The sequence below is a fragment of the Pelecanus crispus genome, chromosome 13 (genome assembly GCF_030463565.1).
Source record: "Pelecanus crispus isolate bPelCri1 chromosome 13, bPelCri1.pri, whole genome shotgun sequence".
Classification (NCBI taxonomy): domain Eukaryota; kingdom Metazoa; phylum Chordata; class Aves; order Pelecaniformes; family Pelecanidae; genus Pelecanus; species Pelecanus crispus.
In genome coordinates, this window is record NC_134655.1 from 16,592,798 (window position 1) to 16,618,995 (window position 26,198).

A 26,198-nucleotide genomic window follows, 5' to 3' on the forward strand; every position below is an offset into this window, starting at 1 on the left:
CGGCGATGACATTCCTGGTGGGACTGTGGGCTGGAGAGCCCTGGGGGTGGGTTAAGGTGCTGTAGAGGTGGCCTCCTCCGCCGCCTCCCCTATCTTGGAAACCTCTCCCTGTGCAAGGATTGTGGAGAAAACTGAGATGCTTGACTTGAAAACTAAGATGCTTGATAAGGGCTAGTTTTAAACATCTAGTTAGGTAGGTGTATCTGACGGGCAGAGCCTCTCCCCTGCTGCTGCTCCAGGGATGGAGCAAGGACTTGGAAAAACCTCACCCTCTTCTGCAACGTACCTGGGGTAGGAGCTTGAAAATTTGGGCTCTGCCATTATTTCACCCCAAAGCGTCCACAGTTTAAGGACATCAGGACTTGACTTTTGAAGGGCAAGTGGCAGGGTCTGGCAGCTTTCTGTGTCTGTCTGTCCCTGCAGTTGCTCCCAGGAATAGGCCCGCAGGCGACACTAGGTGTCAGGAGGACCTGGGCTTGCACAGCCGCCCGGGTCACCTCCTCCCCCAGCGCAGCCTGGGAGCAGCTGCTGCAAGCGGAGGGGGCTTTCTTGCTCCTTCTCCTGCGGAGAAGGGCTTGGGGGTACTGGGGGATGAAAAGCTGGATGTGAGACAGCAATGTGCGCTCGCAGCCCAGAAAGCCAACCAGATCCTGGGCTGCATCAAAAGCAGCGTGGCCAGCAGGTTGAGGGAGGGGATTCTGCCCCTCTGCTCTGCTCTGGTGAGGCCTCACCTGGAGCCCTGCACCCAGCTCTGGGGCCCTCAGCACAAGAAGGACATGGACCTGTTGGAGCGGGTCCAGAGGAGGACACAAAAATGATCCGAGGGCTGGAGCACCTCTCCTACGGGGACAGGCTGAGAGAGTTGGGGTTGTTCAGCCTGGAGAAGAGCAGGCTGCGGGGAGACCTTATTGCGGCCTTTCAGCACTTCAAGGGGGCCTACAGGAAAGATGGGGACAATCTTTTTAGCAAGGCCTGTTGTGACAGGACAAGGAGTAATGGATTTAAACTAAAGGAGGGTAGATTTAGACTGGACGTAAGGAAGGAATTTTTTACACTGAGGGTGGTGAAGCACTGGCACAGGTTGCCCAGAGATGCAGTGGAGGCCCCATCCCTGGAAACATCCCAGGCCAGGTTGGACGGGGCTCTGAGCAACCTGGTCTGGTTAAAGCTGTCCCTGCTCACTGCAGGGGGTTGGGCTGGATGAGCTCTAAAGGTCCCTTCCAACCCAAAGCATTCTGTGATTCTCTCTGCTGCAGAGCCGAGACCTGGGAGATGGAGGTTGGGGTTGGAGGGGGCTGTCGCAGGGCTGCCGGCTGCGCCAGTCGGAGAGGCGGGACGAGGAGGCTGTGCCACGCTTGGTCCCTTCGGTGGTGCAGGCAGGGCTCCGATAGCATCCTGCACCTTTCTCTGCTAAGGCGGAGTTGCTTCCAGATGTACTTTCATTCAATGAATTCACATTTTCTGAAGAAATACAATTTTTAACTAAAAAAAAGTCTGTCTGTAGGAGGACGTACTACCTGTCCATCTGCACTAGGACGCTGCAGGGGAGAGGCTGACAAAGGTGTGGCAGTGGCAGTGGTGTGGCAGTGGTCTCTGCTGCTCCCTTTTCTTGGTTTTTGCTCCCCATTGCTGAGTTATCAAATACATGAAGTGATGTAGAAATACATCAGCGTATCGCCTGGCAGCTGTCTTGATGAAGCAATGTGTAGGCCACTTACCAGAGGCCCACTGATGGATTTCACCAAATCTTTTAAGACATAGTTACCAGTGACTGAAAACAGATAACAATTATCAGCAGCACAAATGCAGACAAAAGCTGAGCCCCTGAGATGTAATCCATGAACCCACTTACATGATGCAAAAATGCAATTTTTTTTCTGGATTGACCTCATGGTTTTTGGGAGCAAGGGATAAAGGTTGCACCTCTAAAAAGGACGTTGGTTTCAGCAGGGGTGTTTTTGTATTTTGGAAGTCTCTTATTACAATTTTACAAGCATGGAGTGATCTGTCTCTTGTGTTCTTGCAAGTCCTTTCCAGGCCTGTGGGTGGATTTCTTCCAGGTCCTTTCTGGAGCCACGTGGGAAGTGCTTTGGTGATATGACCAAGTCCCTTGGCATCACGAGCAGCTCCATCGCAGCCACCAGTGCATTCAGCCATCAGCTCTAGGGAAGGGCTTTATGAAACCTTTATACTTGGAGTAGGTTGGCATTTGAAAGAAGGCGATTTTAATGTGAGGAGTTAGAACTAAGCGAGATTTGGGTGAAAGAGGCATGAGTTCACCCACATGCATGTGCCTTTTATAGCTGGCAGAGAGTTGGCAGTGCTCTCAGTGGTGTGCCTGGGCCATTCCAGCGGCTGCTTTTGAGTCCGCGTGACTCTGCTGTGTCGTGCAGCTCCTTCCCCCATGTCCCCCACACTGCCCAGAACTGAGCTGGCAGGCAGGTAACAAAGTGCTCCACGGCATTTTATCTTTTGCTTTCAGCAGCTCTTTGGAGGTGAGGCACAGCATGTCTAACGTGTGCGTGAATTGTTTGCATGTGGTGGTTGATATTCCTTTATGTCGCCTCTTTATTATGGGGCTGAGCAGTGGGTGTTGGTGTTTGGGAGTGGGACAGGCATCCCTGCCAGCCTGCAATGTCTCTCTTCCCCATGTCCTCCCCCAGTAGCGTGTCCCCACCCCAGTGTTTCACCGACTTGGTGTCAAGGCGGGTTTGCTTTTTGGCTCTCTCTGGGTAACTAAAACCACTGCTGTATTTTGTACATCCTGGACTTGGCCAGGACCAAGTCTAACCTTGCTCAACACTGGCATAAAGCAGGCAAGGCCTGCTACTGGGCTTGCTCTAGCACAGCTGAGAAGTCAATTTGGCTTGAGGTGTGAGTATCAAAGGGACAGCAGAGTCCTTGCTATTGCAGGAAAAGTCCTCGATGATTTGGAAGCCTCACCCTTTCCCCATTGTCCTGCAGCATTCCCAGTGGGACACGGGTGCTTGTGGGCTCTCATGCAATGTGGCTACACAAGCTGGTTTTAAAGCAAGTAAGCCACTGTTTCACATCTGCTTTAGCTTTTTGACAGTTTTCTCTGGCACTTGTGTGCAATTAGCACTGCTTTTTTGTCACATGGAGCCGATCCTCTAATAGTTTGATTTGGACAGTAGTTTGACAGCTAGCAGCAATTGTCTTGAGAAGGGCTGTTTCTCTTTGCAGACTGTGTTACTCGTCCCTGAATTTATTGTCTCACTGCTACTTGAAAAAGAAAACTAAATCCTTTTTTGGGATCCAGCCACAGAGCAGAGGATGGCTTAATGAAACACATTAAGTTGTTGTACCAACTCCAGTTAGTTTATTTCTATGTTTAAAATCAAGCACTCATTTTAAGTATCTTATTTTTCTTGTTCGAAGGTTTGTGTTTAATAAATATAACAGCCCATAGACTTTGCCCATTGCTGCAGGAGTGAGCACTGATAGAAATGCTGTAACGTACGGTGCTGCTATGAGACCCTCAGTGGGAGCATGGCAGAGCAGGGGAGACCTTCTCTTCCCTCTGAGCGCCCTGGCCTGTCCCTGTGGAGGTGGAGGATGAAGGTATTTGCTGTTTCAGCAAATGGGAGGCAAAATAAATTTAGCAGCTTAAATAACCTTGCCTCTCCATACTGCTTTGGGCTGAACTGTCTCTTGCCAAGTATTCATCTATTGACCTTAATATTTCCAAAGACACAAAAGCAAGGGAAATTTTGCTCAGTTACTCAAAAACTAGAGTGGGAGGGTATTGTGGGGAGGAGGATTCCCCTGTCCCCACCTCTGAAACAGCCTTCCTCCTGCAAATGAGGACACTCAGCTGGGATGCCGCAAACCAGGGCTGGGCTCCTGCCTGTGGGCTGAGAGCTGTTCTGGGCTGGGTCTCTCTGGTTTTGGCTGAGATTGAATCTTAACTCTGATGAAAGATTTAAAGATATTTGTTCCTTTTTTTTTTTTTTTTTTTTTAAATAAAATGAGAATCAATGTTTTCTAACTGACCTCATGGAGAATGCTTTTTAGGGTAGACCTTGCCCAGCTCTGATCTGACGTGATTTCCAGGGAGACCTGGGATCCTTATCACTTTATGAAAAATGAGATCTACGTTCCTGTATCACACAGGCACTTTGAAAATATCCCTGACTCCAGAGAAATGGCGCATACATTTTAATGCCGTTATTAGAAAGTGAATTGACAACACTTATTCTCAGTGGAAATTGCTGTGGAGCTTGGGGGGTGAAATATGCAGAAAGCACTGGTGGAGACTTCAGAGAGCTCTTGTCACCCTCAGATGTGTGTGCTTTTGGTGCAGTGTTTCTGCTGAATGAAAAGAACAAGGTTTGATATGTGCCAGAGAAAAGGGGAAAGCACAGGTACACGGGCCAGCAGTATGGGGTGAGACAGCAGTGGGGCTCAAAGTATCAAAAGAGCTTCTGGACTGAAAGGCAGAGTGCACCCAGGCCTTGCAAGGTGGCGGGGAAACATGGGCTGCTCTGGGCTTGTGTGTCCCAGGGTGTTGTGGCGATGTTGCACACAGGTGCTTTATTTGCTGTCTTAATAAGCATAGAGACACTGAGCTGGATGAGTGCTGGCTTAAGCTGGCATACGAGTGAAGTGCTGTTGAGGTGCTCAGATTGGCGAAAGATGCCCTTGGGAGGAGCAGCAGCAAGGAACTGCAACAACAACAACAACAAAAAAAAAAACCCAAAATACAACCAAATCAGGTTGCTTTTAAAATCAATTCTTTTTTTGTGGTAAATGAACTTGCAAGAACCAGCTGATCTCTGCTCCTTTCAGGGCACATGGCCTCTGAGGAGGACTTCACATTTGGCTGCAGGGCATCGAGGCTCTGGAGCTGCTGAGCTGGGAGTCCCTCGTTCCTGAGTGTGGAGGGAAGAAGAGGGACACGGCTGGCAAAACACTCCTTTATCAGGGCTCCAGGCTCTTCTGGAAGTCTGGCTGACTTCTCTGGTTTTGCCTGAGTCCTCAGTCTCTTGGAGGTCGGTTTGGGAAAGAGCAGCCAATGCGAGTTCAGTAGGATCAGTGCGAACAGTTTCCTAGTCTGGCAAGGGCTCTAACTTCCCTGCAAAAGCAGAGGGGCAAAGAGCCCGGCTGAGCAGGGTCATGTGTGGTCATTAAATGAACAGGGCTTTAATGAGAGACTTGATGGGCTGATTTGCAAAATACTAATGTGAACGGTGGCTGGAGTCAACTCTGGCCACAGATTAAGCCTGGGCAAAGGGGAAAGTTAAATGTCATCTGTTTCAGCAGAGGAAATGTGTGATAATGCAGGACTAGAGCAAGGTGTCTTAGAAGGCTGCACCACAGCTCCATCTTACAAATGAGTGGGTGCTCGTGGGCCCCCTCACCCCGCTCCGGTGGGTGTCTTCTCCTTGGCTTGTCCTGGAGCGCGTCCCCTGGCATGGACAGCGAGTGCCCATGTGATGCGGTGCCGAAAAAGCAGCTGTGAATTTGAAGCCACTCCAAGGTGAAGGGTTTTCACTTCTCCTGCCCTTGTTGCTGTTGGTGCAATGTGGGCCAGCCTGGCTGAGCCTTCGTTGTAAGTATCAGGGTGCGAGGAAGTTGACCCCTTCCTCCATTTTAAAGCACACTTATCTGAAGTTGGAAATGAAATCAAACCCTCCCAAAGCAGAGATTTCTGAGAATAACTTTTGTGACTAATCCAGCCCCATAGGCCTCGCTGGAGGGGACTTTGCAGCTTTGTTTTTCCTTGTAAAGAATGCCCAGCATATGTCCTGACAATTAGTCAGAGTGCCCAAAAATACCCGTCAGCCCTGCAAGCTGATCTCCTTTAGCTCTTGGAGCTGAGACAGCCGCAGGGTTATGCACTGTGGGGCTTTGGGAAAGGTTATTTTTAAAATGGCCACGTAACAAGGGTGATTTGGTCCTTTCAGCCGCCAGTGCTGTCTAACAACTGAAGGTGTAGATAGCCAAATGCTAATCTCGCTCAAGGCGACTGTCCCGCGCCCGGGGTAATGGGCTGGTTGTCCTGCTAAACCCATACGCCAGGGCTGCCTCCTGTCAACTAAATCAGCACTCAGGGCATGGCCTTGGGGCCTGTGCCACATTCGGGCAGTGCTTTGATGGTGTGCTGGATGCCAGGGAGTCTTCCCAACCAGCATGCCGATGCTCAGAAGGGCACGTCCTTCTCATTGAAGTGGTGGCCTGTCTTCACCCGTAGCCAAGCAGCATGCTTCTGCCCAGTCCTTTTCCGAGAAGCCTTTGCTTTACCCATCTCTGACCGCCTGAGCTGAAGTTTTCTATCCTCAGCGTCTCCCATGTGCTGCATTTCTGGAGGGTGTTTTGCCAGAATTGCAGTCCATCCACAAACAGTCCTTTCTTCTCTTCCTCTGAAAATAAAACTCTTTAAGGAGAAACACTAAGGCTCCTTGGTCTTGCAGAGCACTGTCTGTGTGGGGTTTTGGCTTGGCCCACTGTGCTGTGGGGGCAGAGGAAGGAGGTCTGCAGAGCTGTCTGCCCAGCAGCTTCCCGGGAACATGATGTTTTGCTAGAAAACATCACACCGAAAACATTCCCAGCTCTTTGGAGGAAGAGCTCAGCGTCCGCCTTGAAAGTCCTTCTTGCTGCCAGCTCCCGTGGAATGAATGCAGGAGGATGGCAGGGCTGCTGGAAACCTGCGCAGGGGATGTTGGGGAGCGTGTGTGTTGTAGCTGATGTCTGGGTAGCAGCTAATTCTTGACTTGTAGTGGGTAGATTTCCAGGGAAGGTGAATGACCTGCTTTCAAGCAGTGATGCAAACTAATAGTTGAACTTCCTTCTGTGCTCTCCACAGTTAGCTGTTTAACTTCACCATGGGAGAGCATCGCTCAGCCAGCTGCTGTGCCTATGAGAAGTAATTGAAAGCAATTAGGAGCACAGAGAGTGTAATGGACGTTGTGAAATATTGTTTCAGTGATGGCTCATTAACAACTTGGTGAAGCCCCGACATGACACTTGTTGTATGGGTATGGTAAGATTATATTGCTGAGTTACTCATCAGATCTCATCTTTCCTGCCATGCTGCCTGGCTGGGATCAGTGCAGTATTTATTTGACAGAGACTTAAGTTACTTTTCTCAGCTCTGAAGCCAGGGCTAAGCTATGGGGGAAAAGCCACGACTGGCAAACGTTTGCCTCACGGTTGACTCCAACAGTCATTCCTTCTCCATGTGACTGCATCTAAACTTGAACAAAGACAGACCCTTGCAGCTGGCCAATATCACCCTAAGGAGCTCTGCTGTCCTAAGTGTGAAGCTTTGGGGTAAAAATGTGGGGAATAACTGAGTTGCGGCGCAGCTCGCTGGGCCCCAGGGAGGGCTCCTCCAAGGACCACATGAGCCCTGGTGCGAGTGCTGTTGGTAGCAGAGGCACCGCAGCCCTGCCACCGCTGAGGGCACAGCGCTGCGTAGCTGGAGCTCTGCAGCCAAAGCTCTGGGCATTGTGGTGAGCAGAAACCCCAGAGCTCTTCATGGGGGCTTTGAATGCAGGGGTCTGGCCAGCGTGGATGAGAGCGTGGCACTGCTGGGGCCCCCCCAGAGACCTGGAGATCTTCCCCACTGCTCCTGTGCGGCCAGACACGCAGGCCCCTTGCCCCATGTCTGCTGGCTCCTCTTCCCTGGTAAACGCTGCACGCCTTATTCCTGCACCCTTGGCTGCTTTGCTCAAACTGTGCAGCTTCGCCAGGCGCTGCTGGGTGGGTCTGTGTGTGACGCAGCCATAAGGCTGCTGGGAAGGAAGAGGCGAACGCTGTGTTTGAGGCTTTTCAGCCCAGTTATGGGCTTGATGCTCTTAGAAGGCATCTGAATCAGGCCAGCCTTGGCAGTATATGCGGATCTTTCTCCCAAGAGGAGCAAAGGAAGTCTTCATGTCTCCTTAGGGTTGGTTGACATCCAGGCACCTTCAGACCTGTCGTTTCCACCTTACAGTTCATGCAGTGGGGTTGCGGACAGCGTGCCGAGCCTCCCAGCCTGCTGCCTGCAAGCTCGCAGCTCCCCTCCATGGGCTGAATCAAGGCAGAAGGACGTGGGATACAGAGCTGGAAAGAGAAACATGGCCCATGTATAACCTAGTGCATTTAAGACACATACATTTGTCTTTCTAAGAGATTAAAAAAGAAAATAAATCTGCAGCCTTTTGGGACTGACCATCCCTTTTTAAGCTTGTACGGAATGTCTAAACTGTAGGGACCAGAGCAGGCACGCAGCATCCTTGCTACTGGAAGACATGGCATCTTCTCTGTAATATAACAGAGTCACAGGGAGGAGGGGGCAGGGATAGGAGGAACTGGACTTTCTTGGTGCAGCTGATCCAAAGCCATTCCCGTGCAGCACCCAATACTGCTGCAGCCTCTTCTCACCTCAGTCGTCCCTGGAGCCGCTGTGTCCTGGGGCTGCTGCCATGGGTCTGCATGGCACCTGCGCCCCACCGTGCCACGGCTTCTGTTCTCCAACCCTGACATAGCCAGGAGGGGGGACAGGAGCCGAACAAAGCTTTGGCTCTACAAAGCAGCTCTTGATTTATGCACAGACGCTCCCCCCCGCCCCAAGCCTTGGTGTCACTTGGCTTTCAGCAGCAGCCAGAGGTCTGCCATGTCAGCAACAGGTGATGGGAAGAAGTGCCAGTCGGGAGCGTGTGTAGAGGGGAACTGCAGAGCAGATGGCAGCAGGGAAATAAATTTGGAGCTGCTGTAGCAATAGTCCTGGAAACAGTCCAGCCTGTGGATGGAGGCAGATGGGAAAAACCTGGTTTATATCTCTTCCCAGTTTTGCTATTTTTCAGATGCCTTTATTTCCAGCTCCATTATCTCTTGACCATTCTTTCCTGTTACTACACCCTCATCCTTATATTTTCTCTCTTCCTATCCTTCCTCCTTCTCCCCCTTTTGTCCCAACTCACACTATATCTGAGTTCATGAAGGGTTACCCAGCCTGTGTCCACCTCCTTATAGATCTATTCCCAGTTCCTCTATCCCTACCTCTACAGCTCGATCCTAAAAGCTTCCCTTGGCACCGAAAGGCTCAGCACACAAATCTGACCCAGCTGTGGGCTGGAGTTCAGCATGGAAGAAAGGAAAACACCCTGTGTGCCTTCACCATGTGCTGCCCATTTCCTTCTCCACCATCCCCTCTGAGCTGGTTGCCTGAGGGCATGGGGCTTGCCGTATGGCTGGCATGTCCAGCCCCGCTGTCACCGCAGTGACGTCCTTGCTGGCTTTGCTCTGGATGTGGGTGCATCCTGTGCGAACCAAGGTGTCTCTGTCCTGTGTTCGCGTGAGCGCCTGCAGGATGCTTCAGGGGTGCGGAGGCGCATCCTTGTGCGCGGAATAGGGAAAATGAGCCAGGTTTTGCGTCTTCTGAAGCATTTTTGTGATACTTTAAAGAGAAACTGTTCGCTTTTGAACTGAACTGGCTTTTTTCTGCTCTTTGAAAAGACTAGGTGGAAGCCCCCCATTTTGGTTCATGGATCGTGGGTTGCACACGGGGTCCCTGGCTGCGGGGGGAGCAGGGGCCATCCCCTGGCAGCCCTCTCCGGATGGTCTGCAAACACTGCTCTGCAGTGCCTTTCACCAGTGTGGAGCCAGTGCCGGGAGCAGGAAGCATACGGGATACTGAGTGCTTGAAGAGCTGGATCAGCCCCAGGTGTCGGTCCTGGATCCCAGACCTGCCTGGTGTTTCTGTGGCAGTGGGGCTGCTCCCTCCTCCATCCTGCTGACGGACCAGCCGCAAGGGCAAAGGCGGGTTCTTTCTTGTGTCCTCTCTCCTCTTAAGCCCAACTCCCTTATTGGTTGGCTTCTTGCAAACTCTGTCTTTTATATACATCTATATATAAAAAAAAGTTTTTAAAAAATTATCTTATTTCTTTTCTGCCTCAGAAGAGCCAAGGGAAGTTTAACTGGGGTCTGCAATAGGTTGGGCAGAAGGAGTGCTCTGCTGTGGGAGAACACATGTTGGATGCAACCTAAGATATATTTAAAATAAAAAAAACCCTGAATCTGCTGTGCTGTTACTTGAAAAGAAAGATGTGTTTGTGCAAATGGCGGGTGGGAGCAAACCTGGATGTGGGGTGCAAAGCCCCACGCTGCCTGGCACAGCCCTGGCCCATGGGGCCGTGCCAGTCCCGTGCTATCGCAGCAGCAGCTCAAGCTGGAGTGCGAGCGTGGAGCGAGTCCAGCGCCTGCCTGCATGACAGGAAGGGTAGGGAGCAATATGGGGCTCTTTTTTTATGGGGAGCCTGGTGAATGGCTAGTGTGCTTTTCTGTGTAGCTTTACTTGCGTCGTTAAGCAGCGTGTATGGAAACAGAAGGTACAGCGTTACCCTAAGAGGTGGACAGGTGCTCCCCTCCTGCTCATATTTACTGCTGCCTGCTTCTTTCTTTGATGATGGTGACTAATAGTTCATCAATGTCTGGGTTATACCGACTCTATTTAGGACTTTCTGCCCATTGAGTGACAGCAGGATGTGTGAGCAAGCTGAGACACCCAGACCTTTTCTGGCAGGATTGTTAGGGTAAGAAAAATACTCTGGAAACCACAATGTGAATCATTTGTCTATCCCAGTGGATGACACTATGCCTCAGCCATGCCGCGTTGCAGTCAGACCTGTGCGGTGGGATCAGTGTGTCCAGACCAGCTCCCTGGAGTCCTGAAAACCTACAGGACAGGTTTAATGTTAAAAACATGAAAGCCCAAGCCTGCATGCCCTGCTGTGCGCTCACCGACATGTCTGTAGCACTCTTTCTTCTGGGACCTGCGGATGCCTGGTGCCTGGCTAGCAGGGAAGGGCTCAGGCAGGGCTGGGGTACCCCCTCTTTCCTGGAGGTTTCTGTTCCCTGCTGTGTTTCACAGGGCAATGATGTCTGTCCTTGGCACTTGCTCTATACCTTGCACCACCAGTGTGTTTAATCACCTGGGCTTGTGTGGACGAAGAGGGGTTTGGGGAGGAGATGGGAATTGTCCAAGGTCAGATGGCTAAAGCCAGCCAAGAAACCAAGAGCAGCCCTGTCCTCTCAGCAAGGGTTGTTTGCCAGCCCATCCCTGCTGTGCTGGCCCAGGAGGCCACAAATTCAAACAAAATGGCCTTTTTATTACAGACTGCTCTGGGAAATCACCAGAGGCTTTGCAGAGTGAGCTGTGCTATGAAATGCTTCTCCAGGGAGTTTCATGGTGAAGCTTCATGAGCATCAGCAGTGCTGGGTCTTCCTCCTGGTTTTTGGCCAAGCTTTCTCCCTCCCACTTCCTCCAGCCCATGCCTGTTGTCATGCTGCAAACACACATGCATTTGTGTGTGCGAAACATTTTGAAGGCCAAGTGTCCGTCCCTGCTCTCCACATGCTTCTGCAATGCTGTCAAACTGCTGCTGAATTGCAGCCACCTCTGGGGTGGGAAGTGGCAGCTGCTGACATTGCACAGCAATGCTATTCCGCCTTTGAGAACGGGGAGCAAAGGTTACCGCTTCTAATTGAAATACGAGGGTATTCTGGGGGAAGTAGGAAATGACTCCTGAGTGGGAGGGTGCCAGCGCTTTTGTGTAGGGAACTAGAAAGGAATGAGCATGGTTAATGGTGCAAACTCTACGTGCATTGCCAAAAATGAACTCGTGCCTGTAAATATTACACTGCACGCAGCAAGATTAGCACAGGAAAATACCAGTTGTTAGGGTTCCTGTTACCATCTGAATTATGCAAACAATTTGCTTGAGTTTATAGATGAGCTGGGGCAGAATAACATTAGGTTTTTCCTAGCCAAAGTGTTTCGGTGTGCTAGTATTTTAGCATGTTTCCCAGCCTCAATGTGCTACGCAAGTGGATCCATGCTGTGCTCTTCTGGGACAGCATGCTGTCAAGTGTGACCTTTTCCAGGCCACGTTGGAAACTCGGAGATGTCAGGATGCTGGTGAGATGCTGACCTTGCATGTGCGCTCCCTGGGAGCCCTAAGATGGGTGCGAAGGCCCAGGGAGTCGCCAAGCTCAGTGCCGGGGCTGGAGGCTGTGCGTGCCCTACCACGTGCGTGCGGTCGAGGAGCTCTCGGGACCTCTGCAAGTGGGAAGCAGACATGTTCCTGGTTCCTGGCTGTAGCAGGGCTAGTCGGGCTGAAGATGCCGATTGCTGTTCAGAGGCCAGACACCACCATGATGGGCTCGTGGAAGGAATGGTAAACATTGGCTCTTCCTAGTAGCTGTCAGGGAGGTTAACTGACTTTCCCACGGCCGTGCGGTGAGTCAGTGTCAAGGCAGGATTAGCAGCTGGGCGTCCCTGGCCCCCGGCCCTGAGCGTGCGCCGCCACCGATCCCATAACCCGGAGCGAGCGCGCGGCCGTGGAGCTGCTGCAGCCTGCGCGTCCCCGTGGGAGCGAGCCCTGAACCAGAGCTCCCTCCGCTCCTTGTTGTGACTTGGATGGAAATAAGCTGGTTGGAGCCGCGGAGCTGGGGTCTTCCTGGGAGCTTTGTGGATACCTGAGTAAAGAGGACAGAAACACCAGCCAGCGCTCTCTCTAAGCCACGTGCTGGGAATGAGCCCCACACCATAGTGTTAGATGCTAGAGAAGCCCTGTAATTATGAAACCCGGCTTTCTAAGTGATGTTCTTCACGGACTGTTAATGCTTTGAGTTTCTTTAGGGGAAAAGCTGGAGGAGGACAAGGTATGGTAGTTTTACTGGCAGTAAAACTTCAGCATGACCCTCATGTTGAAAGCAAGTCTAACCCACCCATGAACATATCTTCTGGTACTTCTGTGGGCTCTTAAGTGGGTCCCCAGGGGTACAACCCATGTCCTTTCGGGGCCCCACAGCTAGGGGACAGCCCCTTGCTGGTTCCTGGGACTGCAGCCCCTCCGGCCTTCATGGAGCTGTGATCCACCTCTTCCCTTCAGCAACGGCAGCACAGAATTAACGTCGGGTCTGTAATTTAGCTCAGGAGTGTTATGAGACACAATCTAGCACTAAAGCCAAGGCCAAATAGTACTAGCATGGGGTCAAGTTCCTGAGGCACACTCTGCCTTTGGGACTAATTTGGGTGCTGAGTAGCTGGGCAGGTATTTACATGTTGCCTACAGAGACCTAGAGGTCTCTGGATCCTATTCTTCTCCCTCGGATCACCTAAAATGGTAAGAATTTTCAAGGGGGATTAAGGTTGTGATCTCTGAGGAGGGGAGTGGACATCTGGTAGGAGTCCCGTCCATATTAATAGCCTCCGTTTAAATGTATGTTATCAAACGGGGCAGCTCCTAATCGGCCAAGAGACTGTGAGCTCTGTTACCTAAGGGGCTGCTGGTGACTTTGGGCTGCTAATCATGGCTTTCCACAGGCACACAGGTAAAGTGGACACGCTGCCGGATGTTGTGGGAGAGGCCCTGTGTGTGCAATGCCTGGTAAATGGCGAGGAATGTTTTACTAATAGGCTCCTGCACCAGCTAAATAACTTTTTGAATGGGATCTTAAGCCTTGGCAATCTGCAGCTATAAGTAATGATGGCAAATGGGCTTACGACCAGTGTGGGGGGCTGGCACTGGGAGCGCGGTGGTGGCCTCGTCTATTTTGTAAAATGCGCTGGATGGTAAGTGCTTTTGTATCCGCTGCTGTGGGAGGGCTGGGGCTTAGCTGTTGTTTGAGGAAGACTAGGTGAAAATGGGGGACGATGCTCTTCCTTGCAGCAAGCTTGCTATGGCACTTACTGCAGCCAGCGGGGGAAACCCATAGCAGAGGGGGGCGTGCAGATGCCCAGCGTGTAAACCCAGACGCCTTGCTCTGCTCTGGTGGGAGGTTATTCCGTCTTCTCTGTGTTTGTCTTGTAGATCAAATGGGCTGATCCTCGCCAGTAACAGGGAAGCGTTAACTTTTCCTTCCCATTAACACTGCCAGGAATCTTGAGAGTGTGTTTTGCGTGTCCCCCATGGCGTGCAGATGTATTGTGTCTTCCCATCCATAACTAATCTCCTCTAGCCCTCCAATTACAGACAACTGAAAACTCTACAGGATTTTTAAAAGCTTATCCGATTCTTAGAAGCTAAGCACATTTGTGTCTGTTCAGCATGTATTTACAGCCCTAAATCACAGTGTACAGTGGCAGAACCACTGCACCTCTTGATGAGACATAGCCCAAGGGGTGGACATGCCTGGGGAGAGGGTGTCAAGTTTGGGGTGCAGCTCCCCTGGGCATCAAACCGAGCTGCCGCACACTGGCAGCCTGGGGACAGTGGTGCTCGTGAGACTGTTGGGACCACAGAGCCCCTTCAAAACTGGGGAGGAAAGTCACAGCAGGCTGTTTGACTTCACGCTCAGCCTCCCCGGACAAGGCACGAGCATGAGGCTTCTTGCATGGCACGTAACTTCTTAGGATTTGCTTGTGTGACACAGATACACATTATGCAAGGTACCTTTCTGAGTAAAATCTGACTTCTGTGCTATCATTTTTAAACATCTCAAAGGCATGTAAAAAGAGCAATCCATTCAATTAAAATGCAAGACGACATTTATTTTTTAACTTCAGCCCACTAGACTGACTGCTGCTGTAGCAGCCTTTCATTATACTCCCAGCAATATCTTTCTTTTCTTTCTCATCTTCCTCAGGGAGGTGTTCTCTGGGGCAAGGACCCACGGATTTGATGTTGTGCTGTAATATAAAATGCTGAAGTGTCTCCTGAGCAGATGCTGTGGTTGGAGTGCTGCCACCGACAAGTTATAGCGCAGTATCCGCTCCTGCACCCCACAGGGAGCCCCGCTCTCTGGAACAGCTGCAGTGGGGTAGTAGTGCCTGCCCCGGGGAGGTGAATCCTCCTCATGTTTGGCTTTTGGGGACACCTGGGCATGAGAAAGGCATCCAGCTACTGAGGTGGGGACAGATCCACGCATAGCTGGGAACATAATTGAGGAGTCTCAAAGGTCAAAGCTTAAGGCAGCCACAGAGCGAGTTAGCTGCTGAACGGGACTTTCTTGCTTTAGCCGCTTTGGTTTGTTTTGAAAAGTTTGAACTTCACTGCTTAAGCTCTGCCGAAGTGCTCACACTTACTCCAGGCAGTGGTGCTTTGCACACTGGGAGCCTTGCTAGCCTTAGCTGAGCTCTGTATGAAGTGCAAAAGCAAGCCCTGGGGGAAGTGTTCGCAGGGCTGGAGCAGTGTGTTTTTTTAATAGCACGTCCCTACTTCCCTGGGGAACTGTGAAGATTTAATAATGATTGGGATGTGCTCAGACATGGTGGCGATAGGACTGTAGGGAATGTTTTTGGCAACTGCCTGAGGAACTTGGAGCTGTTCTTGTTCTAAATAAAGAAGCTTCCATTTTATCAACAGACTAATTTTTGAATTAGAGAGTATGAGACTCGCACGTGCCCCAGCCTGGCAATGGGAGAGGCTCAGTGCTCTGCTCGTTACTGCCAGCTCTCCCAGCAAAAATGACCTGCAAGTGATTTCTTTCTTTCCTTGTTGTCCAGGGCAGCGTGCCAGTGACCTTGAGGTGCAGTCCTGAGCGTCGCTTCGCATTTCAGATTAACGGGACCCTTCTTTTAAGGGTATTCCCTGGTATTTATAGCAAACCACGCGACATTGCATAGAGAAATGCTGAGAATAGTAACTCAGGTGACAGACCAGGGGATGCCAGGTTCTGAGCTGAAACAGGCAGGTGTAGCCAATGCCTGGCGGTATGGGGACTGTGTGTACTCACTCTGCTGAGAAAAATAAAACTGATGGAGAGTGAAAAAGCAATTGCTCTTTTCCTTCCATATTGCCGTAGAGTATGCAGCTGTGTGTAGGGCAGAGGGTGAACACCTTCAGCCTCATCTCTTTCCTAAGTGGCAGAGCAGTCTGTAAGGTTTCAGTACAGTTTCCCTGGTTGTTTTTAGAGACCACCCTTGAAGTTCTTCCGTGGTGGTTTATCACCTTTAAACATATTCCCCAGGGACGTTAACACATATCCTGTGCTAAGTGCTTTGCTTATCAGCTATGCTTCAGCTCCCTTTGCAGAGTGCAGAGTTTCATTTGTTGTGCAAACCACTGCCACGCAGCAGTCGCCTGAAGTGGGAGGAACCCGTCCAGGGCCCATGGGAGACAGGAACCAGCAGGAGAGGCATGGGGTTGGGTTAATGCAATAGCTTTTGCGGGGTGGCACTTCTTAGGTCTGTGCCCTCCTTTCCATCCCAAAGCTTGCTGCGCTGCAGGGTGCAGACTCATCGTGGCCACTAGCTGGGACAGCCCTGCCACTGCTCCACAGCACAGTGTCAGTGTGACTCGAGGTGCGTGGAAGCTGGCAGAGCCCAAACATTTGAGATCTTTATTTGCAAGATGGAAGGCATCGTTGTCCAAGGGCTGAGGGGCTGCTTTTGAAAAACAGCAGATGCTCTTTGGGGACAAGTGGCTAACTGGCACCTCTGTGGTCAGGTAAATGTTAGGGTTGAATTCCAGTGGGTCTTCGTGCCAGACACCCTGATACTCGAGAAGGCCACTGGTCTGGCCAGCCGCCCTCGAGCTGTAGCCAAATCCATCAGGGAGCTACATTTAGACAGCACCCTGCCAGGGTTGGTGGGAGAGGGACACTTTGCTTAAAGTGGGGTTAGTTTCTGGAAGTATTGCTGGATTTTTCTTGGGATCTTATTTTTATTGAGGGTCCTTTAGGCTATTTAAGCGTGGGCGTGTACTGCACTTAGCCCTCTCCGCAGCCTGCGCTCTCTCTTCTCGCCTGCTTCTCTCCAGCAGAACATCCTCTGCCCATGGACGTCAGAGGCTGGAGAATAGTTCCAGCCTGTCCATACTTTTCCTCTGTCTTCTAAATCCCCTTCTGTGGCCCCAGAGTCAAGCTGAAATGGGGTTTGGATCAGTGCATGTCCTCAGGGTACGTGATCTTTTCTCCCCGGGTTAAACAGGAGACACTTGACCAGGCTGTCCGAGACACTGCAGTCTGTTGTAAACTTACAGCCAAAGGAACTGTTCAGATAACTTCCAAGCTAAAACACCTATGCGTACTGCTGCCATTTTAAGCACGCCAGTGTGAAATGAAGCACAAACATACGGCACTTATAGTTTTAGTGGTTCGTTTGATGAGCGCTTACCCTGAGCGCCGAGTTTTGCATTGCTGTAGCATGGTTACGCCGCTGGTGTGAATCCCTACTGCGTGCTCAACAGCTGCTGCGCAGCTTGCACGGGGAAGCTATGCAGCGTGCACTAAAATAAAGGCCCCAAGGAAAAGCAAGGAGGATTCATGGTTCCAGCGTGTCCTTAGCTTCATGAGTTGCCTATTTTCCAGACAGCAAAGACAGGCCAGGGTTAATATACCTGGAAGCTCTGGAAAGTTGAGCTGTGGGGATGTGGTGCAGCTGGAGGGTGAGCAGGTTATTAAGGAGATAAACATCTCCAAACCCATGATCTGCTGCCAACTAGGCTCTAGAAGATGATTTTTTTTTTTTTTTTTTTTTTTCAGAGCACAACAAGTACCTGTTCTGTCTACCTGCTGTGAGAGGGGACAGGACAGCTTAAGGGCGCAGCAGTAGGATACTAAATGCTTTTTCCCCAGGGCAGCAGAGCTCTTAATTCTCCATGGACATTTGCTCCACTCTGTGCAAATGATCTGGTGGTCCCAGCACAGCCACTACCGGCTGCTTTTGGGGCTTTAGTGCACCAGTCCCTGGGTGGGCTGCTCTGTGGGAGGGTTGTAGGAGATGGTCTGGCTGGTGTGGGCTCTCAGCATGGCACGGAGGAGCAGAGATCATGAGCAGCCAGCACGTTTTCTGGGACAGCGTGGTCAGCACATCTTCATTGCAGGCAAGGGGATAGAGATGCCTTTCCTGGGTCTGGATCAGGGATGATACTGCTGAGGGCAGAAAGCTCCTGGAAAAGCTGGAAGCAAATTCATGCCCCAGCCTGTGTTTGAGAGGGGCTTTTTGGTCCATGAGATGGCACAAAGTAGGCAGAAGCTGGCATGTCTGCACGCACGGCCCAGCTCCTGGGGCTGCCAGGCCCAGTGTTGATTGTCTGTGAAGCTCCAAAGCTGCAGTGATAAATGTGTGTCTCACGTTAGTGCATGATGCGTTACATGGGAACATAGGATTATGTTACTCCCCGAGCCATATGTTCACGATTATGTGTTCTGGTTGAAAGCAACCCTAAACCTGAGATCAGGAACGTTTCGATACCATTTGCCCTGGACTCTGTGCAATTCCATTTCTTCTAAATTAAACTCACTTGCTTGATAAAGCTCTGCAGAGCTGGCCGTGGCTCACATAGTTTCCATGTTTCCCAGCTGTTTATTTGTTTCATTTACTTGAACCGGTACAAACACAACCCTTGGTGTAGTTGTCAGCAGGACATGGCCGTCTCCTGACCTTGGCAAGGCAGCATTTCCAGACCTCGGTTCCCATAAAGCGCAATTCCTGGCAGCTCGGCCTCCAGCCTGCCCCTGTTAAGTTTTAGGGGAAGGGGAAGGGTACGAACCCGGTCCCCCCCCTCTCTGCTGCAGCCGCCCCGTGCGATGCTCCTCTCCAGGGCTGTCTGTCCCGCTTTCTGGAAGAGAAGTGCTCCAACTTGTTCTGGCCTGATGTTACTGAAAGGGTGACAAAGAGGAGACAGTGAGATGACTCTTGGATTTTAAAATCTGCAAAGTAACAGTGTGAGTCCCGTCTCCTGCCCATCCAGCAGTTTCCTCAGCCCAGAGATGAGGCAGAAGAAGAGCTCTGAAATAACAGCAAAATATTCCTTTGCAGGCAGGCACCTCCCCGGGCTTTGCACCTGGCTGTGTCAGGGCTGCTTGTGGTGTGCTGGCAACAGCACAGTACTCTCAGAGAAAAGAAAACTGGGTCGGCAAAGGAGATGGCGAAGGCAGCAGCCACCCTCGCTTCTTGCTGCGGTGCCTGGGCTTGCCGGGCAGGGCTGTGCCCGGCTCAGGGCCTGTCGGGTTTGGTGTGCGCTCGCCTGGCGAGGTGCGCTTGCACCGGTGCCTCTGCTGCAAAGCCCCGCTCCCCGCAAAGGCGGCAGCAGCGGTCCCTCGGGCCCGGGGGGCTCCCGTGCCAGCGTGGGGATTTCTCATGCTGACAGGTTGGGCCACGCAGTTGATGGTAAATCTAGAATTACTGGGGTGGGCAAGCATCCAAAAAACCGCTGTGTAAACAGGTCCTCGCGCGGTAACAACACGGCAGTCCTGGCTGCGCAGCATCCTGCAGCTGAGGGCAAGCCCGACGGGGTCCCGCTGACCCTCCCTTGCCATGAGGACACAGCCAGGAACGACGTACCCTCTCTACACCCCAAAAACCCCAAGCCCTGTTTGAGTTTATGAAGGTGCTGTGCTGGGGCTTGGAGCAGCGTGGCTGGAACCCGCGGCTGTTGTGCCGCTGAGCTCCATCGGGAGCAGGCAGCGAAGCAGCCCCTGAACTCCAGGGCTCGGTGGGGTGGCCCGAGGTGAGGGTGCCCCATGGAGGTGCTAGCGGCCTCCCCCAGCTCACAGCAGGAAGCAGCAGCACTTTATATTGCCTGACTGCGTCCTTCTCCCTTTCTTGCTGCGTGTCGATGCTGCAGCTCTATCAGGAAAAGAATAATTAAATTTCCTCTTGGCAGCTCCCGTTTCCAGACCGCTGCTGCGTCTCCTGTCCGGTTGCCGATGGTGCAGAAAGTTCAAGGTTGCGTCCCGGGTTGTTGGCCGTGCAGGGGAAGCGGGGCTCTGCAGTGCTGGGGGGGCACTCTGCGGGGGCAGAGATGGAGCTGCGTTTCTGGGACTGCACAGGCTTGCGTAACCCCACTGGAGCTTTTGCAGCCCCCTCGCAGGAGCGTTGCCAGCTTCCTCTGAGGAAGGGCATAAGGAAATGGAGGGAGCTGTTAGCAGAAGTGGTGTGGGAGGCTGAGACCGGGCGTGCAGGCTGGGGCAGGCGTCTGGGGAGAAAGCGTGAGCGCGCACCTCCGGCCAAAGTGGAAATTCCTCTGGTCAAGATCCCCCACACCCGCTGATGGGCTGACTCCCTGGCCATGGTGGAACACCATGCCTTGGCAGAGCCCTGCTGGCATGAACTGAAGAAGTGTCTCTACTTGTAGGGGGATCTTTTCCTGGTTTTTTTCCTTATGACTTTGTATGTGAGAGCCCGGTCAAAAGAGGCAGCTGGAAGCTGCACAACTATCCAGCACAAAAGGCCTCAGAGGGCTGCAGCTGGCTGCGGGCTTAGGCTGGAAACATGGAAACTATTCTGCTCTGCTCGTGGCTGGCGGCGATTTCTGCTCAGAAATTATGCAGCACCTCAGCCAGGACCTCACCGAGCCCTGCAGCAGGCCTGGCCGTACTGAGCTAAGCGGCTCCCGGTGAGCGATTAGGTACCATTATCCTTGCTTGATGTGAAATGTGTAAGTAAAACAGTCTAGTATCCTTTCTCTTAAGGTGATGGGGAAAGGCTGGTGTGGGACTCTCGCTTTCCTCGGCAGCAACTGTGCTCCCAGTGTGAACCCTGCAGTGCTGCGCTCGCAGCAGGTTGGACCCCAGGAGGCAGAGCGCTGCGTTCTTGTGTTTGGCCAGAGCCCATCCTGCCTCTCTGTAGGCAGAAATCTAGCATTCGTATCTTGGATGGCTATTAAGGGAGCTGAAAATATTTGTGTTACTAATGCGTTGCTTACGTTCACTGTAGCGGCAAGCACAGCGCTTCCAGGAAGCAGGGCTCCGCAGCACAGCCAGGAGTCGGCCCACGTGGCCTTGCTCCGTAGCCCACATCTTCCTGAGACTTCGCGGTATTTCTCTCTCTGCATCCTAGTGGCAATTCGTGACCTGGGAGGGGACATCCAAGCTCCCTTCTTCAGCAGGTGTACAAGTCTGTGATTGCTGCGACCAAACCCAGGTTGTCTACTGCACCCAGCCTCCCTGAGCATGACAGTTTGTTAGCCTAACCTAGACCCTAAAGGCAAAGCTGGAGGCACCTGGAAAATGCCAGCACAGCTGGTAGCGAGCTGTCGTGTTTTATAAACCACTGAGCTGTCTGATAGCAAAACTGCCCTAACAGTGCTGGCCCAGAAGCCGCTTTCTCAACCAACAAGCCCTCGAGGAGCGTGACACCACCACACGCTCATTGCTGAGCCATCGTCCTGATACTTCTCCTATGCACAGACCGAAGAAGCTGGAGCAGTTACCAGGGCTTCAGTGCTCTAACTTCAGCCTCTTTCCTCTTGCAGGGCCTGGCAGTTACACTGTGGGCACCATGTCGGAGCGCTTTGACTGCCACTACTGCCGTGACCCTCTGCACGGGAAGAAGTACGTGCAGAAGGAGGGCCGCCACTGCTGTGTCAAGTGCTTCGAGAAGATCTGTGCCAACACCTGCATTGAGTGCAAGAAACCCATTGGAGCTGACTCCAAGGTGAGTGCTTAAATGGGTGAGGAAAAGAAGACAGGCAAATACTGATAACCCTCCCATTTGTGCTCCTGGCTCTGGTCTGTGAGCTTCTGTGTGAAAAGTTCAGTCCTCTGGCTGACAGGCCCTGTGCTCCTTGGGCAAAGAGCCAGAGGCTCTGGGGCACTGCAGTAGGGACGCTCACGATGGGCTGCTTTTGCACAGGAGCTAATTTCAGGATCTAGGTTCAGCCACATGAACTGCTGCAAATGCTGAACTGTCCTGAAGAGAGTACCGCAGGTAATCCAGCCTGCGCAGGACGTGCAGAAAACTCATCTTCTGGGCAAAGGACTCGGGAACCTAGGGTCTGATTTTTGTCAGTTTGTCAAATGTTTGTTGCTTCATGCTGATGGCAATAATAATGTACACCTGACTGGAAGGGAACGTGACAACCAGAGACGCCTGTGCTTACAGAACCTCAAAACCAAAGCTGTTTGTCTGAAGCATCTTCTGCTACCCTGAAAGTCCAAAATGAATGTGATTCCAGTTAAGCCCCTTGTGGCAGTGAGTCTGGTTAAATGTCCTTTCCTTAACTGCTCGCAGATGAGCTGCACCTCCAACCACGGAATGCGGACATGCTTAGGAACTAACAAATCCATTCTTCACTGCCAAGGCTGATGAGGCTGTAGCTTGGTTTTAGGGCTGCTTAGCAAGAGAGAAGGGGTTATTGCTCACTCCATTTCTGTTCATTCCAGGAGCTGCATTTCAAGAACCGTTACTGGCATGACAGCTGCTTCCGCTGCTTCAAGTGCTACACGTCCTTGGTCAATGAGCCCTTCATGCTAAGGGAGAACAACAAGGTTTGGTGCAGCAACTGCACTGCCACTGTGGATGCACCCAAGTGTAAGGGCTGCTTCAAGCCTATCATTGCAGGTACTGGTGCCAGCAACACGGGTACGACTGCCGAGATCTGCTCTAGGGCAAAACCATGGAGGTTTATCACGCCACAGAGGCTGCAGTTAGGGGTACAGGCATCATAGTGGAAGGCTGGAGCACCACAAAATGGTGCAAGTTTTGACTGTTGCTCTCACCCGTCTGTGTTGAAAGGCTGCTTTGCAGTTAACCCTCATGTGGATAGTTCCCCTTAGTAGTTAGTCTTAAACCATTTCTACCAAAAGCTTTGCTCTGTGAATCAAAGTCCTCTTCTCAGAAAGGCTCAGGCATCTGCCTGACAAATATTTTAAGAAAATCTAGAAGGCCCTGGCTAAAGTCAGATACAGAAATTAACAGCTCATCCCTCACCCATGTTACAATTGAATCCTGGGCATAGGTATGGACAGGTCTTGCCTACAGGTATGTTACATTGCCGGGGGGGGGAGTCTGTCACAAGCCTGAAATCCCACATAACGAGTTATTTCTGTCTGTTGTAGGAGACCAAAATGTTGAGTACAAGAAGATGGTCTGGCATAAGGACTGTTTCACTTGCAGCCAGTGCAAGCAAGTGATTGGATCTGGGAGCTTCTTCCCCAAGGGTGATGACTTCTACTGTGTCTCCTGCCACGAGCATAAGTTTGCCAAGACCTGTGCTAAATGCAAGAATGTAAGTCCTTCCACTTTGCAAAGGCAGCTGCCAGAACTAGCCCTCACATGTCTTTTGGAAGCTAGGAGAGCAGACCCGTAGACAGATCGTGCTGGAGCTGTACCAATACTTCTGCTCTCTCCTTGAGATGCTGGTGCTGTAGGATTATCTGATGGCAACTCTGCTGAAAGGCCTTGCACTTGCTTTGGGGATGGTTTAAGCTCTCTAGTAGGTATTGTGTATTCAAGCAGTAAACCAGTATTTTATAAAATAGCTGTTTTACAACTTTTGTAACTGGTTAGTGTAGAATTACAGAGTCATTGCAGGTAAAATAAACTATTATGAAAGCTCAGGCACGCAGGATTTCAGGCTAGAGGAACTCAAGCGCGCTGCACTATTTAATTTTAATGAAAACTTTCAAGAGATCTTCTCCATCACAAAGCCCTCCTACTCTACACCCCATGCCTGCATCACCTCTCCTCCCCCTAATGATTCTGAAACGCATCTCTGCTCTTTGCCTCCTAGCCCATCACTTCTGGAGGTCTCACTTACCAGGAACAGCCTTGGCATTCAGAGTGTTTCATTTGCTCCAACTGCAAGAAGCAACTGGGTGGGAAGCGCTTTACAGCTGTAGAGGATCAGTTTTACTGTGTTGACTGCTACAAGGAGTGTGTTGCCAAGAAGTGTGCTGGCTGCAAGAATCCTATTACAGGTAAGTTGGTTTAAATGCAGCTTGAGGGCAGTGGGTCCTTAAGGTCAGACCAGCGATCCCCAAAAACGTGCAGCTCAGAGGCTGCTAACACCAGAAGCAGGTCTAGTATCCCAAGCCCGATTCCAGCAGTTTACATGTGATCTAACTATAAGCCACGTGCTCTTGCTGGATGGAGTCTGAGTAACTGAGCTCTTCACCCTTGGCAGGCCTCAAACTTACCTCCTTCAAAACTTTCCCAATGAGAACTGTTCCCACCTATAGCTTAGTCTAGGAACCTTAAGTCTAAAAAGAACAGTGTTTTATTGGCCCAAAGTGACATTTGCTTTGCCTCTGATGTGTTTTACATGTAATAGTTACTGGATTACAAAGCTCAGCCCAGAAATGCGGGCACTGTCCTGCCAGTCCCACGGGACTTGCATTCCAGTCTACATTTTAGAGCATGGATCTGAAGCTGTAACAGCCAGGTAGGGTGTTTAGCCCAACCTGTCCTTGCTCTACATCTTGATCTTTCCTTCAGCTTGACTGTTTCCTGGAGAAGGGATCCAAGGGAAAAAGCTTCTTGCAGAGACAAGCCTGCACTAAGCTGCCTCTTTCTCTAAGAGCAGTAGTACTGAGCAGCAAACAATGTGCTTCAGTTGCAATTTTGGCTAGTATTTTAGGCATACAAATACAGTCTGCAAGACTACAGAAGCACAGGAGGCAGTAAGAATGGGATCTGCTGTTTGGTGGGCTAACCCAGCCAAGGGAAAAGCTACTATCGCCGTCCTATAATTGTTTTCTCTCCTAGCAGGATTTGGAAGAGGAACCAGTGTGGTTAACTATGAAGATGAATCCTGGCACGATTATTGTTTCAAATGCACAAAGTGTGCCCGTGGTCTGGCCAACAAGCGCTTTGTTTGCCATAATGGAAAAATTTACTGTGCTGAGTGTCCCAAACGACTGTAAGGAGCAGACAGCAACTGCTGTAAAATGGATTTTAGAGCCCTGCTTTCCAAAACAGTCCTGGTAAAGGAGCAGGTTTTTGCATGTTAAGAATTTTAACTTTTTCCATTTTAGTATAAAAACTAAAGTAGCCTCAGTATATACTGGGTTTGACTTCTGAAGCTCCTGCAGTACAAAAGCATGTAGCATTGCAAAAAAAGATCTAACTTCGCTTCCACATAATTCTTAGTGTAAAGGCTTGAAATGCCGTTAGATTTAGCATTAGAGATCTACATACTACATAACCTGTGTGTGGCTTAAACTAAAACAGAGCTAGTTTTAAACTTGTCCGGTATACTTTTAAGCTTGGCACTTAAATGAAGTAAGTTTGACAAGGCATGCACCTCAGAAACAGAGATTGCACGTGGGATCAGAGAGATCCATTATTATGCTTTTACAAGTACAGGTACATTACATACATCACACCATTAATAGCAGCACAAGAACAAATACCTTTGCTTACCCTACCACACCAAATTGCAGCAAATGTATGGAATGGCTTCTTTTTACATATAACAATGTTTTTGCAGTACAATTTAGCTTTAGTTAAGTTTCCATAAATTACTTCTAGTCTTGATTTCCGCATGGTTTGCCCAAAAGTTTTGCTCATTGGCTTTTTTTACATCATTGTTTAAACAAGGCTGTCTATATACAATTATTAATACATTAACAAGAAGTAAATCTTTCAACTACAACAAAATGCACATGCACATGCATTTAGAAGTGCCTTTAAAATAGCTCAGACAATGATAGCTCTCCTATCATGTCAGTGTATGTTTTACGATTTAATAAAAATGAGACTAGTGCCTGCTTGGTGTCCCACAGTCTGGAAAATTGTTTTTTCACTTTGCCATCTTACACGATTGACACCTCTTATTGCTGAGCTACTGAAATCAAGTCTGATACATTGATACTGGCAAAGTAGAGAGTCAGCTGTTCTGCAATAGCACCTTTAAATATCTGAGGACCAAAGCAACGAATTTCCATAAACTGATAATTTTTTTTAATGTATAACTGACACTGGACCATCTGCCAAGAACAGCCTGTGTGAAAAAGCCCTTTGGAGAACATACGTATAGCCACTGTCCATACACAGATCTACTACTACCCTTCAGCAACCTGAACGCTGGTTTAAGTGGGTGTTTTTTTTTTTTTTACAGCAGTGGCTGATACCATACAGAAATATTTATCAACTGGATGCTGCTCTAGTCATTCCCTTTTGTTCACAAGCACCTCCCAGAAACAAAGCCCCCCTCTCAAGAAAAACAAAAGGCAGCACCTTGCTGTATTCTTGATGGTCCCTGCTCCACTGTGGCCATGGAGCACTGTTAGACTCACTGTTAGAACATGAAGATGTTGGTGCTACAAGTAAAAAGCAAAGGCTTACAGTAAAAAGCAAGTTAAAGAATTCAACAGTTATGAGCACGTCATCGGCATGTACAAACACAGCAAGATCTGAAGGTGTTAGTACAAATACCTTCCCAACCACACAAATGCAATTGCCAAAGAGGCTACTAGTTTTGGGAATCTGGAGTGTGGAGTAGTTAGAGCAGTACCAGAGCGCATCTCACAGCAGGTCAGCATGGCAAGGGGTTGGAGACTCCTAGTAAGGTAATGTTTAG

The 26,198-nt window shown here is 50.5% G+C and overlaps 1 protein-coding gene across 5 annotated transcripts in view; it reads left to right on the forward strand.

The window, feature by feature from the left end:
* Window positions 1-25,391, forward strand: part of FHL1 (four and a half LIM domains 1) — a 33,601-nt gene extending 8,210 nt beyond the window's left edge. Inside the window, exons 1-6 of one of the 5 annotated variants that reach the window (XM_075720437.1) lie at window positions 13,320-13,341; window positions 21,150-21,331; window positions 22,060-22,237; window positions 22,735-22,904; window positions 23,409-23,595; window positions 24,383-25,391. In XM_075720437.1, coding sequence (XP_075576552.1) covers window positions 13,320-13,341; window positions 21,150-21,331; window positions 22,060-22,237; window positions 22,735-22,904; window positions 23,409-23,595; window positions 24,383-24,540 — 897 coding nt within the window. In that variant the 3' untranslated portion in view covers window positions 24,541-25,391. Of the gene's footprint in view, window positions 1-13,319; window positions 13,342-16,286; window positions 16,398-21,149; window positions 21,332-22,059; window positions 22,238-22,734; window positions 22,905-23,408; window positions 23,596-24,382 lie in introns of those variants that run through there. The other 4 variants (XM_075720438.1, XM_075720439.1, XM_075720440.1 and 1 more) reach the window with 4 other exon arrangements.
* The last annotated feature ends 807 nt before the right edge of the window (window positions 25,392-26,198 follow it).